Raw genomic sequence first — 20,663 nt, forward strand, 5'->3', positions numbered from 1 at the left:
CTGTTCTTCATAACAACTTCTCATATGAAATTTTAGGCACTGCCTAAAAATGGAAACCTTTGAGATCTGGACATGACTATTCAAACCAGTGCTTGATTGGGTCATTTACTAAGCCCACAGCAGGCACATATATAAGCATGTTCATGTTTCCTTTCCATTAGCTTTCACTTCAGTCTTTTTTTCAGAGATAGTAGTCATGAAGCACTCATAACAGATATGTACTTGTCTACACGGATAAACTCAAAACATCACCTGGAACAACATATTAAAGATGCAAATGCATTAACTGAGATAGCAAAACATAATTACATTTTTGTGTGAGATACTACACTTTAACAATTACAATTCTTTCTGAATTAAAGTAATTTCTGTTTAGTTTATTCATTAAATGAACTGAGTAAAAAATGAGCTCACATCACTGATTTCTAAATTCACAGTCTTCATCAATTCAGCTTAATTTTCCCGAGTGCCCACATGTGGATGAATGCTAAAAGCCTTTGGCCCTAAGAATGCAGTGTTAGAATAGAAACAGAACAAAATAGTAATTTTAAGAAATATAAACCAACTTGTGCCTCCCATCATATAATTCTAAAGGAATATAAGAAGCTGAGCTGCTAAGGAAAATAAGAAACTATAACTTTTATTAAAGCAAACAGATGACATGGTATTTTGAAGGACATGCTCGCAGACACAGTTGAGAATTGCAGATTAGTTTTACTTCATTAGAGAGGACCTAATGATTCCTTTAACTACAAAAGCAGCAGGAAGAATTTGATAAAATTGGAACGAATAATATTTATTTATAGAAAAAATCATGAGTAAATCAATTTTTTATGATCCGTATTACATAAATGACATTAACAAAACCAAGTTGCACACATACAAATCTACAGAATATACCAATATACCTACCAAAATAGGACTATATAAAGCAAATTTTTTCTTCTATAGAGAAAAACTTAGTGCAAACTTTCACAATTAGACACATAGGAGAAATCAGTGGTTTTCATGTAAGACTCCCAACCAATTTCCAGATCCCTAAAATCACCCTGCTTGAGTATCTAAGTCAGCTGTGAAAATCTAAAAACCAAAAACCCCAGTATAATCTAAGTTTCAGTAGCGTATTTTCACAGTCAGTGCAAAATGTTAAATGAAAATCTGACCTATAGCTGTCAAGAGAGAAGTCTTCAGCAGATGTGACATATCAGTATGAAGGCTGAAAGGAACATATGTAAATGCTGCAGTGCTGAGCATCAGCACACAGAAGTTTCCTGTCTGGACAGGTAAGCCTGTATAGAGGATGGCTGTGAACATTACAGTGAAAGAAGACCCCACAGAAGATATTTCACAACCCAAAATATTGTTTAAATATTTTATAGAGAGCTGTTGTATTAAATTGCTGTGGCTAGAGGCGATAAATAATTTGGTTTTAGAAATACAAAATGTCTCAAAACATCACTGTATGAAAAGGACCTCACTGTAAAATTTCACTAAACTTATTATTTGAAAGATATCCTGTATATCAAAGTTGAATTCAGTTAGATCATTTTTCTTTTATAAGAATTCATTGAGGCACAAACACACAAATCTTCTGTCTAGTATAATCCGCCATGATTCATGGTTATTTATTCTATGTTAGACTTATTTTTGAACGGTGCAGAAAAGCCTCTTGCATGAGTTTTCCTTGGTATTAATATGAAACCTTATTATATGAAAAGGACATGATAGATTAATTTTTTTGCCTTCATTGTTTCATGTCATAAACTATGGTAAAGTAGTCCTGAATTCCCTAGGAAAACCTCTAGAGCCATCAGATCACTAATACTAAATTCTGGAGTAAGTTTATTTTCCATGGCTGTGTAAAATGAAACAACAAAACACACAAAATGAAGGTATGATGATGCCATAAATCAAACTCTTAGAATATCCTTGGTCACTGTTCTATCTTTCAACAGTCTCGTCTGACTTTATAAATGCTTTTATTTACTTAACATGGCTCTAATCAAGTTTTTCAATTTATAAGTCAATACATTTTGTAAATTAGTACCAGCTTAATAAAAATTAATTCTCCTAGTGTTAGAACCCTTCTACTATAATTCCTGCTGTGCACAAAAAACAACTCAAATGTTTCTAGGATAAACACTACAGAAAAGTATATATTTGCTAAAGCAAACAAAAGGAAAAATAGGTATTTTTTTTTAATGTAATAAAATACAATATATATTTTGCTGCTTTTACTTAATTAAATAAATTCCATCCTGAAGTGTCATGAGACTATCTAAGTATATATTGAGAACTGATATTACCATTATTAAAGCAAAAATTATTTTATTTCTGTCTCATGACAAAATAGAGAACAAACTCCACAATGAAATATAAACAAAAGGATCATATGCTATTTCATTTTTTCCCCTGATGTCAGACTGGGATCTCCTAAAACCAACTGACACAGGGATCTGAATTTCAAATTTTATATAAACTACCTAGTCTTTATATATAATCTGTCATCAACCCCATATCCTTCTTTCTTCTAATTTTTGTCTTTCTCTGGAATAAATAGTTCAGATCATATTCTCCACTATAATTCCCAAATTAACTAACCTAAAAATAATATTTAAGATTTCTCAAAAGACAACAGAAAGTTACCTCCAGAAAACCAGCAACTGGGATAATACAATTATTTTTTATTACTCGATTACTCGAAAAACCTTTTTTTTTCTACATTGACACTGAAAAAATTATCATAAGGCCCTCTCATTCTTCTGACAAGTGAAGTAGGATTGGTGAGAAATTATTTATGATTGCGAGGGGGCAGTGGTAACATTAATGGTGTTGCTGATTAGTCCTCAAACATATCCTGATGTCAACAATTTTCCAAATGAATGTGCATAAATTATAATGAAAAAATCCTCCTGAATTCAGGAAGGACCTTTGGAGCTCCATGTTCTTATGGGCCAGATGACCTTAATTTTCATTACAGCCCGGTGCCATATGCTGGTGACTTCACTTCCAAGCACCCGTAAAGGGGCATCAGCAATTTAAACCAAAAATACTTCAGATTTCAGGCATTCAGGTTTAACAGTTTATTTAATTTTAATTTTCTTTACAAAGCATTCAGCCTACTAATAACTTTTATCTACAATTTACCTCTTAAGCTGACTCTGTTTCGGTACCTGAAAATTTCTGGTTAGCTTGCTGCAGAATGCTATTGGTGCTAAGATTTTATGAGTTCATGGGAAGACTGAACATTCGCAGTTCTGGGTCGGGCATCTCCAGTTTTGCAGACTGTGAGGAAGCACATATTTACAATTGTTTTTTTCCTATGCATCTGCCACTGGTCCTTGTTGGCAACAGCATATTAGGCAAAAGGATTATGAGCCATAAAGGGTTGTTCCTGCATTTCAAGCTGCTCAGGTAAATCTTTTATATAGGTGGCAAGTGGTGCCTTTGATGGCATTATAAAGTGATGACTAGCTCAAATAGAAGAAAACTAAAAGGAATTAATTAGATCTCCTTATATCACCATTTATCTTCTTCTGTTAGCTAAGAACAGATTCTGGATTATACTCTTGTTTCTGTATGTTTAAGAATCGAAAGAGAAAATTCCTTTCCCCAGCCTAAGAGCTGTGCTAAAGCTAAGCATTTATTTGATGATAGATGCTTATTATAATCACTTTCTAACAACTTGCTCAGCAATTAAAATCAATCATGCAGTTTAATTCCTCTTAATTTGGATACTTTATATATGTGTTTCATATGAAACTCTTCCTTCCAAACTTGATTAGCTGTTTTTAATGATCTCCATTACTCTTGAATCCTTCAACACACATAATTTTACTATTTTCTTCTCTCACATCTATTTTTATTTCAGTGGAATCACTGGTCTCAAAATGTACAGTACCTATTCTGCTCTCCTCTGTGGATTTTTAATCCATTTCTCTTCACATTCTAGCCAGGCACTCTGGACTATCAAAACTGTATAAATGTTAGTTAAACCACTTTATGTTCATGAATGAGAACAATCTCAGTCCACTTGCACAACTCCTGTTATTTTAGCTTTAATGCTAAGATGACACTGAAATTCCAACCTGATGCATGCAAATTATTATTGTACGCTTTGGTAGTGCATGACTTCTTGATTGCAGTTCCTCTTTTTCCATTGAACCTAATGAATCCCATAACACTAAATTCCAGGTACTTCATCATGGTATTCGGTTATGCCTTTAAAACTGCAGCTGGAATTTCATGCCTGACCACTGTAGTCACACAAATGGGTGAAACGGTGGAAGGGCTGAAGACTCCTCTGAGACATCCTCTCCCTCATTCTGCAGTGATGTGGACCTTGTGAGTGTAGTCTTGCTTCTGCAAGTCCTGCCTGCTACCAATCTTGTCTGATATGAATACAGGAATTTGGGGATTCTGATCTCAGTTTTTGATAAAAGTATGAGCCTGCACTGTGTGATAGGATAAGATTCAGAACACTTTCTAGTTTCAGAATCAGGGGCCACATTGCCATGATATTATGACTTGTGGAAGAAAAAAAAAAAAGGCTTAAACCAAAAAAGAAACAGCGGAAGCATATGAAATATAAACTGTTAAGTAAGCTTTCATTTTAATAATACCCTCTTTTTTTTTTTTTTTTTTTTTCTGACCTTTTCTCATCCAGGCTTGATAATCTCTTAGGTAGTATTAGAGATGGCAAAGGCTGTAAGATTTATCTGAGATATGATATTAGAGCTGTTAAAGCCTTGAACTACTTCCTTCAGAAAAACGCACAGAAAAGGAGAAAAGAACCACAAAGATTTTTTTTAAAAACATAGCTATCTTCTGTCTCCAGGGCTTATTGCTACTTGCAACTTGAAACACAGATACAGCAAACAGTCATAGCAATCTCTTCAGGTCTTGATACACTCACAGCAGCGTTATGTAGTTTATGATATTGCTTTCCCATGTCAGGACAAAATTGCAGTCACCACCAGCTATGGCATATAATTTTTAAATAGAAGGCAAAATCAGACAGAAATTATAAAGAATCTCAAAACAGATAAAATCTATTTATCTTTAACTAATTTGAACAACACAGACCTTCCCCCATCTGTGCCAGGAATACTGATGAATTCACCAATATCTTTATTTATTACTATACTAGTGGCGGTGTGGGGAAGAAAAAAGAAGAAAAGAGAGTGAGCGTACAGGTTCAGATGTTCTCCAGTATTTACAGAGAAAAGCAGTGATGCCCGCTCAGGTCATTATTGCTTCTAAAATGTCACAGTATCCTGGGATCATGGCAACAGAAGTTGAGCAACACAGGATTTAGATAAACCTAGATTCAGAATCAGAGGGCTGGAAGAGATTTTAAGAGGTTATCCAATTTATCTCCACATGTCTAAGGAAAAACTGGCTTTTGCTGCAAGATTTCTCAGTGCCTTGCCTTGCCTGTTCTTAAATATGCTCCTTCAAGAAGACACTGGATCCCAAAACTACCTCTGTTTGTCCCTTATTGTCCTTGCCACTAGAAAATTCTCCCTAATATTTAATCAGAATATATTTTAAATGTTTGCTATGTGTCCTAGTCATTATGGAAGCAGGTAACAGGTACTTTTCTTCCCCCTAGGAACAGTCTGTTTATACATTGCTTTTTCTCCTAACAGTTTTTCTTTTTCAGGTTAAACAAATGTAATTATTTTATTCTTTTTTTTTGAAGTTGAGTTTCCTAGATTCTTGACTGATCTCATAATACTTCTGAGAATATGCTACAAATATGCCACAGTTTTCCTGAAAATGCTAAAATTGGGCTCAAGCTGAGTTTTTTAAGTTAAGCATTTTTAACTGCTTACCCTGGTTTTTACATGTTACTAGTTCCTTCTGATCTGTTTTGTCTGCACAGAGGTTAGTCTCACTGCCTCCAGTCCACATTCCCAAAGCCTGGCATCTTCATTTCCCTTCAGAATATCCCCAACACAATGACTTCTGATGTCGCTCATCTCCCATTAGATCTCTTTGCTAGTTGATTGATTCATTGATCCATTTCAAATGGCATTTCCCAGCTCAATCTGTGGGGTAGATCAGGAGTCTTTCTTGTTCGAATACAGTCTCCTTGTTTCTAAATTTGCAGTATTTTTTTGACTGTGTTTCTGAGGCTGAATTTGACTTTCCATAACAAAGAGAAATCTCCAGGCACTGCACGCCAAATGTACATGTTCCTCTCTCGCATGCTTCTGTCACACATGCCTTACTTTCATAGCAGACACACAGATGTGCCTAAGCACAAAAACAAAAGAGTGTCCATTTTTCCCTAGATTAACAATTCTGTTATAAAAATATTAGTAAAATAAACCTGATCTCAGTCAAAGAGCAAGAAATATTTTTTCACCTTCTGTTACAAATGAACAAATAGAAACAAAATTGAACAAAGGACATTTTGACAGAGTAACAAGGCAAAATGAAGGGGAGGAAGAGGACAGATGTGAGCACCTTCATACATGTACTGAAGGAGAAGAATATGTACCACCATATATTTAGTGTACAAGTACAGGTATTGAGATGTAGGAATTAATCTGCAGGTCTCAGCTCCAGCTGATAGTTTAGAGCACCTCAGAGTATCCTGCTCTTTTGGTTTTAATTAGTACTGTACTTCTAAATATTATCTACATGTCAGCTCTTTTAGGAAGTTAACACCAATATTTACTGACTAAAAATAAATATATATATATATATATTAATATACATATGAAAACAAAATATTTTAGTAAGGAAATCTGCAAGCTAAACTAATATCAAAGTGGTCTTACTTTTAAGATGTAGTGCTTTTGTCACCAATTATATCTTTAGGTTGATCCACAAATAAAAAAATTGCATTAATAAAATATTTGTACTCTAATTAAACTACTTTTAAAAAACACTATGGTCTAGAATTCAGTAGAATGTTTCATTTCTGTATAAGGACTTTAATCAATCAATCTAATCAATCAAAATCAAACAGTATAGTATTATAGCATAAACAGTAATAGTATAATAAGAACTACAATATAACAGTAATATATAATATAGGTTTGAAATTATATAATATAATATAGTAATAGTATAAGCAGCCAAAAGTAATGAAATCTGGAATTACAGGTTACTTACTTCAAATTGTTACTGAAATATTTGGTAGGAACAGTATAATTCATGTGGGGAAGGGCAACAAAAGAAAATCCAGGAGGTAGAGCTGAGATTAAATCTCAAACATAGATATCTAAAGAAGGAACATGTCATCTTGAGAAGATCACTGAAAACTTAGGACAAAGGTTCCCAATGAGACTATCACGGGAGTCAACCACTTATTGGGTCTTGGTGTTGCCGAAGCACTGGACTACCCAAGAAGATAAAGAAAAGTAGGCTTGTAGCTGTTTGCTGAAAGGGTATCCATTAAGTTTCCTTAGGTATTATTTATCAATAAATTACAGCTCCTACCTAACCTTTTTTAGACATACCTGAAGGTGAAGGCTATCACTGTTCCTTCTACTTGTTACCAGCTATCTCCCACTTCATTAACTCACCTCACACTTTTGATACTACACAGTAATAAACGATGTATTAACAGCATGATCTTGATAAAAAAATAATTGCAATGAACCTTGTCACATTTTGGTCTCTACCATCACAAGGACTTCCTGCTCAGAGAAATACTTGATTTGGTCATGAGAGCAATAAAACAAAACCAGAGAGTTCAGCTCTCTGAAAATCCTTCTGACATCCACAAATACTCATGTTTTGTAAGCTGTGAAATATATTGATTCCAGACATACACATCCAGGAGCATAGCAGTTTATTATTATCTCTTCTTTGCCTTTGCTGCTGAATGATGTCTCCCAAGCCGCTGCATACATAAAACAATACATGTGTTTCACCTTTAAAATGTTTTATCTCCATGTTTTAAGTTTTAGCTCTCTCCTGAGAAACCATTTATATTAAGAGATTACTTCATTCTTCAGAGCCAGAGAAAGTTTTAAGCCAATAATAGCTTGAGTCTGCTATCGCACACTCTGTGTTAAAAGGAGCATTTTATAAAGATCTAGTTCAAACAAAAATCCATATTCTTTTTCTCCAACTGTATTTTGTAAATGTCAATCCATCTTCTTTCCCATGTATGTTTAGGTGCCATAAATTTGAAGGAAAAATGTCTGAAGAACAATATAATTCTTCTTTTTTTTTTTTCCTCAAAACAGAGATGCTGCCAGATTTTTTTTACTGTTTACAGGTGAAGCCTGAGAGAAGGAAACCCATGATGATTTGTTTTTTGAATTAAACTTGACACACACCTAGGGAAACAGTGTACTTGACTCTAGTTGGAAGCTACCTCAGAGAATACAAAAGACAAAAGAAAAGACAAAAGTGAGCCAGAAAAGTACCTTCTTACAACATCTTCTCCATTCCAACAGGGGAGTCCATCAGCAGCTGCCAACTCATTACCACACAGTTGATCAGCCAAGCCGCCGTAAAAGGCTCTGTAGAGCCGGAGGTGGCTGATAAATTCTCTGCACAGGGGAAGATGAGAAATAATTGACAGTGTCAATCAATAACACTAAGCAGTACTGCTGTTGTGCATTTTTACAAGAAGATAAAGAATGTGCTTATTTTATTACTCTCCATTGGTTCCAATGATTTTTTAAATCAATTTGTCAATTTCCTGTTAGATACGTTTGTTTCTCTCAAATACTCTTCAGTAGTTTGCATGGCTGACACTCTCATTGGTCAAACTAAAAAAAAAAACCAAACCTTTACTCATGCTCTGAAGCACGAATTATTTTCCTCCAACCTGACATTTTCTTGCATATTTGCAACACTTTGCAATGCTACACTTCTAGAAATATACCACAAAATGTTCCTCCAAAAAAGAAGAGCAAATAAAAAAACAGGTGTATGTGAGTAAGTCATCTGTTTTTCGTAAGTGCTATCAATTAGTCCCCTACACAGTGTTAAAAATACTACAAAATTTGTCAGAGTTATAGAGCAACTCAAGATTTAGGTAAGATTGTTTTAAGATGTAGGTGTTAAATATTTAGTGGATATATTAAATAAATGTCTGGAAAAATTACATCAGTTTTATCATGTGCTATGCTGGTAGGTATTAAATTATGTATTGCTATTTTAAATAAATGTCAAGAAGCCCAGAGCTAATGATAAGTTTTTGTATTTAAACAAATTAATGATTTCTTAGTTAATATGTTTTTAACTGGATTGTGATATTTATGTTTATAAATTGTTCACTTATGTATTGAAAACTTCTTCCTGGGAGATGCATTCCTGCAGTGAAAAATTAAAATATTTATTCATTCTGGTTTAGAACATCACACTATACTGAGTTATCTATCACCTGCAGGCACAAATACACCAGCAAATGCTGTACTCATTGCTCTGTAAGCCAGCAAACTTTACTTCATGTTAACTTCTTGTACAGTGTCTGGAGTTGTGAAAAAATGCCAGATATATTCTATACATTTCCTTATATTTAGTCAATGTAAGCCTAAAATGGCATAAGGAATTAAATTTTTAAGTATTGTTTACTCCAAATTAAAACAGATAAAACATGAGCGACTGTATACAGTCTGTCATTTAAAAAGCCACATGTTCTTTCTTGTAATTGTAGGACAAATATTTTCCACAAACCACAATTATTTTGTTTTGCTATGCCTGTTAAATGTGATATGAGTGCCTTATTAAGTCTAAAACTGCATTTCTGAAAATCTCAGGTATGGTCAATTTTGACTATGCATCATATAATTGCCTATGCACAATATATTTTAATATGTAAATATGACTCATCTCCCAGTTACGAATAGTCATATCTTGTATTTCTCTATCCCCCAAATTGCATCATGAGTGCACAGTACGTTTGCAATTTTCCTCCATTTCCCATTGAGTGCGATTGATTTTGATTTTTTTCTATGCTTTGGGTTTATATTTTGGATGAAAATGCATGTTTAGAGAGTCCTCTCATATTAGACAGTTGGAATTTCTTCTTCTGCACAATGAATCCCTGTATAGCGCAGAAATTGAAATAAATAAAACTGTCATAGTATCTTGTGACAAACTGCATTCTAGCAGAAGGGTCATTTAGTTTATTAGTAAATACATCCTGAGGCAAAGCTAAAGTTAATACAGAAGTAATAACTGATTTCAGCCCCTGCTGATGTCTGACCAAAGTAGTTAGAAGGGCAGATGGTATGAATGTAAATTTTCAAATCATCATCCTCTAGACCAGATAGCATGTAATTACAGGCAGCTGAGCACAAATACGCAGTTGCAGTCAGTGGAAGCTGCAGATACTTATTTGTTTATTTGGAAATGTTCTTTTTTTTTTTTTTTTTTACAATTTTATTCTCCATGCTAAAAACTGTATGCAATGTTCAGTTCTGGAGGAAAAAGCATTATATACTTTCAAGTTTGTATGTTACTACCGAAGGTTCTGCCTAGAATTTTTTTAAATTCATCTGACAATGTTTGGTGTCAAAAGGACAGAGAAATTTCCTTTTCTTCTTGTACCACACAGTACTAGAAAATACCAGCTTAGGTCTGATGGTTCAGACAGAGGCAGTCCACCATGTACTTTAGAATGGAAACTTTCATCTGGAGATGCATTTGAAAAATATTTAGAAATCAGGGAACTCTTAGGAGTCACACATTTAATGGAATCTTTTGTTCATTCGTTTTCCCTCAAATAACTGTCATTGATCAAGTCTACACAGTTTGGAAGAAGCCTATTCTTTTCTACTAAAGCTTGTGAACGTTGCTGAGAGCAACATGATGCTAGAAGTACATTGGGAGGTAAATAAAGTGGAGTGAGACTCAGACAACAGCACTTCCTTAAAAGCAGGCTGCAAGCATTTGCTGAAGTCCCTCTTCCATGTGAGGAATTGCTACAGTTGCCATGGGAATATAAAGTGAAATATAAAGCAATTGTGACTAATAAGGAAGGTGATCCAGGAGGCAGCAAATGAAGATGATATCAACTATGAAGTTGTTAAACTGAAATCTGTGTCAGTGGATCTCAAACTTTCTCCCCTTTCTGGTGTAGCGCCTGTTGCATGCCATAAAGTGTTTCCAGCATCTCAGGCAGGTGGAAATCATGGGAAAACAGCATTGCCTGTGCTGCTCACTGCCTCTCCTGCCCCTTAAAGTCTTTTGGGCAATCTCCCTGAGGTTGGCACAGACACACTTATTCTGAAACATGGAACAGTCCTGGGTTAAGTGAGATTTTGGAATATGGTTTCATGTTTGCTGAGTGCTAGGAATCACAAAACATCAAGAACTTGCTTAGCTATTATACATAAGACAGAGAAAATGTGCCTGTATAATGGGTATTGTCTGATGAACTTCTGTGCTGGCTAAAGCAAATTTCTGTTTTGTATCTCTTTCCATTCCCACAATGTTCTCTAAAACCTGTGTTTGGTTTTTGTTGGGTTTTATTCTCCACTATTTGGAACATGAAGGACCTTATACTAACAAGAATAGTCTGACTTTGAAGCTCAGAGGCACTTCTGCAGACATCAGGAGTGAGCACTTATTCCCAGCAGTTCTCACACTTCAGTTTCCTTCTGCACTGCAAAGGGAAATGAAAGGAAAAAAGAGGACAAAGGAAACCTCTCTGTATTTTAGCAAACACTGTGATAGAAATGAAATTTCTGATTTTAACTTTGTACTTTATTTGCATAATAGGGCCTTGATTCTCAACTGTAATACTATCCTTACTCCTTTCAGTGCTGTTACTCCTTATGGTCAAAAAGACTTGATTATTTGGCTAAAGATAGATTGGCCTTTGAGATATCCTCAACTATTCAGGATATCTGCAGAAGGCTGAAATATACGATACAATTTGCAGGACACCTGCATCCTTCTTGGCAGCAGCAGATCAGTTGGGGTATCTGAGGGTATTCTCAAGTGGCACTGGATGCTTGTAGTTGTGTGGTCAGCTAAACAGAGTCCTCCTCTCCACAGACTATAATGGCAGCTTAAACACCTAGTTCATACGCAGTTAGGTAAATTTTACCCTGTAATGCTGAGCCAGGTATAAAACAAGTCTCTGAGTCTTTGCAGTCATCTAAATTCCCTACACAGTGGCAAAAGACCCAGAGAAAAAAAAATCTGCTGGACTTGCTTGAATGAGGATTTCAAGATTTAGCCCCAAATGCTTAGTCGTCTCATTTTTTAGAGTAGAAAGGTATGTAAAAACACTCATTTTTTTCTGTCTATTCAATCAAATCACTTTTTCACAGATTTAATAATGCCTGCTGATATGCAAGTTAAACGTAACTTGAAATTTTACACATAGAGATAACGTTCATATTCTACCAATGTTATTTACTCTTTTAAATACCTTAAACCACACCAAATGAATCTGGTCATATGTCCAATATTTCAGAAAACAAAATCTAGTCATGAAATTACTCTTTCCAAAATGCAACAGAGCAGATTGTGTTGCTCAAATGCTTCATTTTTTGTAGTCTTTATTCTCTAGTAATGCATGCCTTTGCATTGAATATAATCTATTCTGTTGTAAAATTAATGGCTTACTTTATTCTTTCTTTCTGGCTGTAAAACTAATGCCTTACTTTCTTCTGTTGGTGAGGGTTTCTTCACTGTCTCTTGAGAACATCTTCAACCCTTGATTATCTTTGTTCTGATCAAAGGGGCAACCTGGAGACTGTGTAGGCTTCCTTACAGGAGGACCACAGACCTTGTTCACCTAAAAGGAAAAAAGGTCACAAGAAAGAAAGAACACATGTAAACAAAAATTATTAAGTATCTCTCAATTCAGTTTTAGTTCATTTTGACAAGAATGTTCTGTGGACATTAAGATAAGTATCATTAACTATCATAGGTCTCAACACTGTATCCATAATGAATGCTGTAAACACATAATTAGTCATTTTATAGTAGAAAAAAATCTCAAACAAAATCACTCCATTTGAAGGAATACCAGGTGTATAAACAAGTCACCATATGTATTTTATTTACTCTGGCTTTGTTCTTCCTGTAAAGAAAGTGTATTGTTATGCAGACAGTAACAGTAACCTCAGAGAACACGATGCATGGTGAACAGAGGCATATTTCCATTTTTTCTGTAACATACCCCAATCACATTTTTAATATGCATTGAACTTTGTGATTTCTTTCAGGGTTGATGAATTATTATGGCATGTTCAGCACAGTTACCCAGAGCATATAGTGAACAGTTAGCATGGTGGAAACTTGCATTACAACTTTGCAAGATGTAAATTTAATGATCCAAGATGTAAGTTTAATGATTCAGACCATAGATGTTGAAAATATCAAGGGATTTTATATGTCTGGCTTTCTAATCTAGATGTCAATAGATACAAATTCACGTGAACTCCCAATTTCTTCCTGTAGGATAGAGGATATCAATTCATGTTCATAGCTCATTGTTCTTCCTAGTCACTGAATAAAAATAATTAAGGACATACATATTCATTAAACAAGAGATACTTCATGCTGGGGATCACATCAGACAAGATACTAAGCAGACTGAACAGCACATATTTTGTGTAAGCTAGCACACATGCACCACTGAAAAACTACTATCGTATGTGATTTATGAAAACTTGGTTTCAATAGGTAATCAGCTTTTTAAAAGAAGGAAGAGAGGAGATCACTGTTGGCTCTAAGACAGGGATCCAATTTTTGAAGCAGAAACATATTCAAAATGCTACCATGAGAAAGAGGAAAGGGCGCATATGTTATACAACAAGGATTACTGTTTCCTGTTGCATTTTATATCCCCAAATGTAAGAACAGAGAAAGCAAGTAAATCTCATTTTTCAAGTTACCATCACATACATTAAAGAGAAAAGTGCAAGTCTTTGCAACTAAGAACTGCTGTAGTGTTAGTTAAGAAAGATGTTTAAAATTTTAAATAAAATGAACATATCTAATTTTGATGAGGTTCTCTGTTTTTATGCATGGTGTGAGTGGTGATAATGAAAGACTCATTGAATGTACTTGCTTAGGCCAGCCAAAAGAAGAAAGAATCAGCATTATTACTACATATGAATAAGCTTTCATCTTGTGAATTAAAAGTGACTAAAATGAACAAATAAAGAAAATCAATAATTTTTGCAATCATAGTAGCTTGGAATATGGATAATACTTGTTTTATATGTATTATACAGTTGCTCCAAAATACTGTCTAATGACATTTCTCTCTCTTTATTCTCTTTGAGTGAATGTCTCAAGAAATGTATAGTACAATACTGATACATTTTAAAAGAAACCTTAGTTTCAAATGTAAAATATTTCTTAAAAAGTTAACCTTGGGTAAACTTTATATATATAAATACCTTCAAAATCAAGTCATTATCTGAAACATCTTTTTAAGAACCGTGGGTTTTTTCCAAAAGCCATTTTTGGAAAATTCTGAAAAGAGTGTTAGTTAAATGATAAAAAGTGTTTGTACAGCAGCACATACACCTCTGCCATTCCCACAAAAAATGCATGACAGTAATCACACTGCTGAGAACTCCGTTCTATCAATGACAGCAACAGCTCTCACAGCTGAAAATTACCTCACCAATCTCTCGCAAAGTCACTTACTTCTTCAGACATAGTTTCTGCATGTATAATGATGATGTTATTGTCTCTGTTACCTTTCTCACATCTCTGATATTTAACCCCCTGGGACCACTGACTGACCGACTGGCTTTGTGTGGTGTCAGTTCTTCTTGTGTTTGGTACATCACACTTGTATCAGTCACCCAGCTGAATACAATCTGTCTTTTTTTTTAACTGTTCACTAGTGGCTGTCACTTTTATGTCATGTTTAAACAATTAACTGTATGCACATGCCAAATGTACTTTTGCCTCACTCACTGGCCCAGTCTTCATTGCCACCTGGTTTCTTCAGTAAACTTGTGCACATGAAAAGGTCATATACTCTTATCTTGCCTTCGGGTGCCTGTTCTGTCTGTGAGCCAAATAATTTAAAACCAGAATGCCAGCATCTCATTTCCCAGTACAAGGCTGATGATAGTCCAAAACAATAGAAAAATACACTTTCCATCATAATGTCGCTTTTTTTTTTTTTTTTTTTTTTTTTTTAATGCATTTTCTTGATCTCCAGGAATGAGTACATGGTATAACGCCACTTAGTTGTATTTCCAGTGTTTTCTGAAGGACTCAACTATATCCATTAGTTACATTGTTTCTTCATTTTTAGTCTTTGGGCTGTAAAATTAACCTTCCAAGTAAAAAGTTATTCAGTGCTATTACCACCAGTCTTGACAGACGTAGACTGGAATCATCATTTTGAGGAATGGGAATGCTCTCATTACACTAGTGATCTAACAAATGACCATTCTGCAGCAGTATCTGATCAGAATTTATTCTTACTATCTTCCAGTTTCACTGAAAGGGTATTCCCACTGAATGTTTCCACACACTGAGAATTTTTCTTGGCTTTAAACACAAAATCCTGGAAGAGTGTATAAAATGACTATTGAAAGGGACCGAAAATACTGTAAGAAAAGTGAGACTGAAAAATCACCAAAAATACTATTCAGGAGATAATTACACATCTCACTGCATTTCAGGAAGTATTAAAGACTGCTATAAAATTTTCAAACAGGCAAACCTTAGCAACTTACTACGTTTTTTTCTGGGGTTTTGTTTGTTTCTTTTTTCTTTTGGTCAAATGTTCTTAAATACTGCACAATATTTAAGGGCATAAAAAGAAACCTCAGAAAATGATAAAACTCCTGATTTTCACAGTTCAGACAAACCTATTGTCATTACACTCAGCACGCTGTTATTATGCACAATTTGTATGCCACAGCATGATGACTGGGTTAATTAAAAGCTCTTGTAATAACCATGCAGTTAAATTGCAATTAGTGCCACACATGAACTTTATGGCAGTTTGATTTTGCTTGGTGCAATTCCATGGAATGTCTACTTATAGTTACTTACAGTTTGGAAAACTGAAGCATCATAAAACTTTACATTTACACAGGACTGGACAATGGTGTGTCCATCATATCAATAATGGTGGGATACTGTCATCTAAGTTCACATGCTCAATAGGAGAAATGAACCACATTCTTTGGGGTTTCTTTCCACTATAGAAATGGTTCTTTCTGACCTCAGCATTTCTACAGAAATCATCTTACATCAAATGACTGAAGCAAACAGAATGCACAGTCCTGTGGCATACTTCAAACTAGATATGCAGTGATTAGCTATGCCATATCTTTAAATGCTGCCAGAAATAAGTCTCAGGAAACTTGAGTCTTTCTGCTCTACTTTGGGTCATAGGCTGTTGTGAAATACACTTGAGAAGTCGAGCATCTTCTAGTCTTGCAGTGTGTCTGTAGTTTGTTTCACTAGCTCTTATTGCTGTGCATAGAGTAACAGGAGAGAAAACACTTCTCCAGGTACAAAACTATCTGGGAACCAGAACCAGTAGTCTGAAAATTGTCCTTCTTTATGCTTGTTTTGGTAAGTTTACCAAGCACTGTAATTTTTTGATACATATATATCCAGAATTGTAAATGAGGTATGTGTCATGTAGTCACTAGATGGACACAGTCTCTGAGACTTGTAAGCCATCAGTGTGGCTGTAGTCCATGCAGGCATTTAAAACTGCTTTTATTCAATGCATGTTTTAGTCATTAGTCTGGTGACTTTCAGTTCTAGCTAGCAGATCACAAATTTGCCACTATCCCTTACAGTAAAATCCCCTCAAACACTCATGAGCAAAAGGACAGCTGAAGTCTAATAACGCTAAAACAAAGCTACATTGAGATGGCTGGGATGGACTAGCTGAAAATACATTTGTTAGCAAAAAAATGTGGTTAATTATATTTATTTTCTAGGAATACACAAGTGAATACTTTCTTCGAGAAACAGATTCTTGGTGAGTCACAAGCATTTCCAGCAACAGATTACTAATCAAACTAATGCTATTAAAACTAATATCCATCCAGAAAAACAATGCATTAAATACTTATTAAATTTCCTTATACAGATTTAATCCTTGCAAGTGGATGTGTAATACTTTCAGGTAGATGATGGCTGTGTGTCAGCCAGAGGAGAACAAGACCAATACAACATACTCGGTTTTGAATCTCATTCTGCCAGCCAGGCTCTGCAAGCATCACAGGAGAGAGTGACTTCTCCGTCACCAGGCAACACAGGGGTCTGGCACTTTCTGATCATCTAAGCAGGTGAAAATGAAGATATCTCAAAGTAAGAATAGCTTCTCCTCTTAACGTGTCATAATCTCCAGCTGAGCTCCTGCTGCAGGAGCCAATATACCGACACTTAGCCCGTTTCACGGGTTTGTCTTCTTCTACTTAAACCACAAGAGGGAGCACCAGCATTTCAGTATTTCCAAACCCTTAAGCAGGCTTTTATCGTTTGCTGCTTAGAACAGTTGCTTATTTAATATCTAACTTCTGTTGCAAGAAAAAATGTATTTTGATATGTGAGAGCTTGCACATGTGCATGGAAGATTAAAGTACTCCCTACTGAGACAAAATTCAAGTTCTTGAAAACAAGGAGAGCAAGCATTTGGTACAACAGGCCGTTTTTCCTTCAGAACAGGAAAAAGACACTAATGAGATTGTCTAAGGAAAGAGTGGTGGTGTACCACTAACGTTTACAACACGGGAAAATCATGCAGGAATTTTGTACTATTTCCTTTGTTTTCTCTGTAAATTTTGTGTTCTATCTCTGTGTCTAGCTGTCTCTTTCTCTACTCTGCAGACTTAGGACATCTTAGGCATCCAGAACTCTAAGCAAGCACCTGGAGTTACAGCAGCAACTTACAGTTTTGTAAGTTTTATACATTGGTTTAATCATTTTACAGAACTTGCAAGAGAAGTCCAAGACAACCTAAAAGGGGCAAACATTCTAAACAACAGCCTAGAGAACTACAGAGTAAAGCTGATACTTAAAATAATGCTTGCACAAATTATTATACACTCAGTTTATAATCACCTGCAAGAAAAATCTTAAATGGACTCGTGTTCTGGTTTCTGCTGGGATAGAATTAATTCTTCTTCTTAGTAGCCAGAATACTGCTGTGTTTTGGATTCAGTATGGGATTTCATATGAGAAGAATGCTTATAAAACACTGATGTTTTCAGTTATTGCTAAGAAATCAAAGACTTTCCAACTCCCCATGTCCTGCCCACGCGCAGGTGTAGAAGAAGCTGGGAGGAAGCAGGGTCAGAGCACCAGACCCAAATTAGCCAATGGAATATTCCTTATCATGTAACGTCACACTCAGTTTATAAAGGAAGGTTGGCTGGGAAGGAAGGGGTTCTCTCTCGCTTCCAGGACTGTGATTGCAGGATCTTGGTGTTTCGGGATCACTAGCCATGAACAGGCTGTGTATCAGTCGGCAGGTGGTAAGCAATCGTGTGGTGCATTACCCATTTGTACTATCTATTACTGTTATTGTTTTATTTTACTTCAATTACTAAACTGCTTTTATCTCAACCTAGAAGTCTCCCTTTATCCATCCAATTCTTTTTCCCATCTGTCATGAGGGGAAGTGTGAGCAAGCAGCTGCATGGTGTTTGGCTGCTGGCTGGGTTTAAACAATGGCAACTTGCCAAATAAAGATAATTTCAAAGCAATTTTATTTGAAATTGTAATTAAAAGCTCAGGTGATACATGAAAAAGTGCATTTATAATTTTTCAGGTGAGACAGAGTTGGAAGTGGTTTCAAGCTCAGGAAATAACCAACTCAATTCAAAGCAACTTTGTTAAATTAATAGTTTGCCCCATGCCAACCAGATGGTATTGAGAAAAGATAAATGCAAACTGCAGATATACAAAATGCAGACCCACCAGCGAGGCAATGGTACCCTCATGAGAAAAAAATGAGAGGATTACATGTTGAAAAAAAAAAAAAAAAAGGAAAATAATTTTCTGTGACATATAAATAAAACTACAACTTGGAGATATGGAACTAATTATTCCACTCTGTTTGGCACTAGCACAGCTTCAGTGCCATATGCCTTTCATGGGAAATCTACAGTCAAGATGGAGGACCAAGAAAGAGACAAAAATGCTAAGAAATGCTAAGAGTTTGCAAACCTTTTTTTTTTTTTTTTTTTTTTAAACACTTATTTTTTAATACAGTTTTGCAAAAGAGTGCTGTCCAAGCTGTTGGATTCTGGGAGCCACAGTCCACAACTTTCATGTGACTGAGACGTGTATCCTCCTTCTACTACTCCATCTACCAAAACCAGTGCTCCAGACCAAGTTCTTGAGACTGTTCTCATATCTTGTCAGTTTTAATTATCTCTGATTTCCTTCATAATTTTTCATCTTCTGATTGTAAAATAAAATCTAATAGCCCCCTAAATTTGAGTTATTTAATATACTTTTAATTTGTGTCTTCTGCTCTTTAATTACTAAAGCCTTAAATGGTTTTAATTCTGCTGCTCCTTTCATGAGGGACTAACACTCAGCAAGTCTGGCAGTAAAAATAGTTTCTCCTTCTGAATGGGGGTGGGAGGGAAGGAAATGATTTTTTTTTTAATGGCTTAATGTCAGGGGAAATCCTAATGTTCTTAGCCAAGTTACCCTGCAGCCAGAATACAGCACTGCCAGTTCAAACTCTTCAAAGGCAGTTCAACAAAACTGCTTCTTCTGAGATGTTGCCAGCTCTCCTGATCCAAGTCTGCTTCGGTGGATGCCAAGGTGTTTCATTTAATGTTCAGTGAAAACACTCTGTGGTTCTCCCCTGAAAAGCAATTATATAAAACCGGCAGTAGCCCTCTCCAAAGATCATCTGCCTGTGTGTAGTTAGACTGATTTATCTATGCTCTCTAGTGGCTAAAATATACTTTATTGCTCCTTACTCCTGTATGCCCTGCAAATACAGCTCTGACGTAGAGGGCGAATATTATGCCTTCTTGTCTGATACAGGCAGAATTGTTCATTAAATCTAAGAAATGTATCCAGGGTCACCTGTGTAAACCAAAAGAAATTCAGTAGGAATGTGACTGTCAATGTAAGCAGAAATGGGGCTCTAGCCTTTATCAGTCACGTTACTCACTTAAAACAAAAAACATATTACAACTTACAATACATAAAGAATTCGAGGGAGCAAAACAAGCTGGCTGCATCAGTGTACCTGCACAATGTATTTACACTTCGTGGCAGGCTGCAATTTATGTTCCAAAATTGTGAAGGGGAAAACAGTTTTGTAAGTAAGATCTGCAACAAAAGTATATAAGTCAATAAAATCATGCACACTTACAGTAACAGTCATAACGCATTATTTCATTTTGCATAAGACACTGTCAAAGACTTTATTTAGATAACTGGAGAGTCACCTCTTCATGATAATAAGGAATCAAAAAATGTCTGAAAAAGAAATTAGGGATAAACCCCACTATCTAGTTAGTCAGCATTTCAGAGAACCTGTGTTTCTCCCCCTTTCTTATGAGATTAGTGGGGTTTTTTCCTGTATCTGTAAGTGTTTTAGTGTCTCCTCACCCTCTTATTTGAATCTGGACAAGCCAGTTTCCTTTGAAGATCTTTTGTGATGTACAGGACAGTCACTTACTTATACATGTTCATATCATTTCAGGGACCAAAATAGTCTGAAAAACTCATTTGCTTCAAAATCCCTGAATTTGCTGTTA

The 20,663-nt window shown here is 35.4% G+C and overlaps 1 protein-coding gene across 1 annotated transcript in view; it reads right to left on the reverse strand.

The window, feature by feature from the left end:
• GPC5 (glypican 5) overlaps positions 1-20,663 on the reverse strand; it is a 725,946-nt gene that overhangs the window by 568,566 nt on the left and 136,717 nt on the right. The window contains exons 4-5 of the mRNA XM_074930948.1: positions 12,594-12,727; positions 8,394-8,519 (exon numbers count right to left, since the gene is read on the reverse strand). Of these exons, the coding sequence (XP_074787049.1) occupies positions 8,394-8,519; positions 12,594-12,727 (260 nt within the window). The remainder of the gene's footprint in view (positions 1-8,393; positions 8,520-12,593; positions 12,728-20,663) is intronic.

Source organism: Athene noctua, chromosome 1, assembly GCF_965140245.1.
Source record: "Athene noctua chromosome 1, bAthNoc1.hap1.1, whole genome shotgun sequence".
In the NCBI taxonomy this organism is placed as follows: Eukaryota; Metazoa; Chordata; class Aves; order Strigiformes; family Strigidae; genus Athene; species Athene noctua.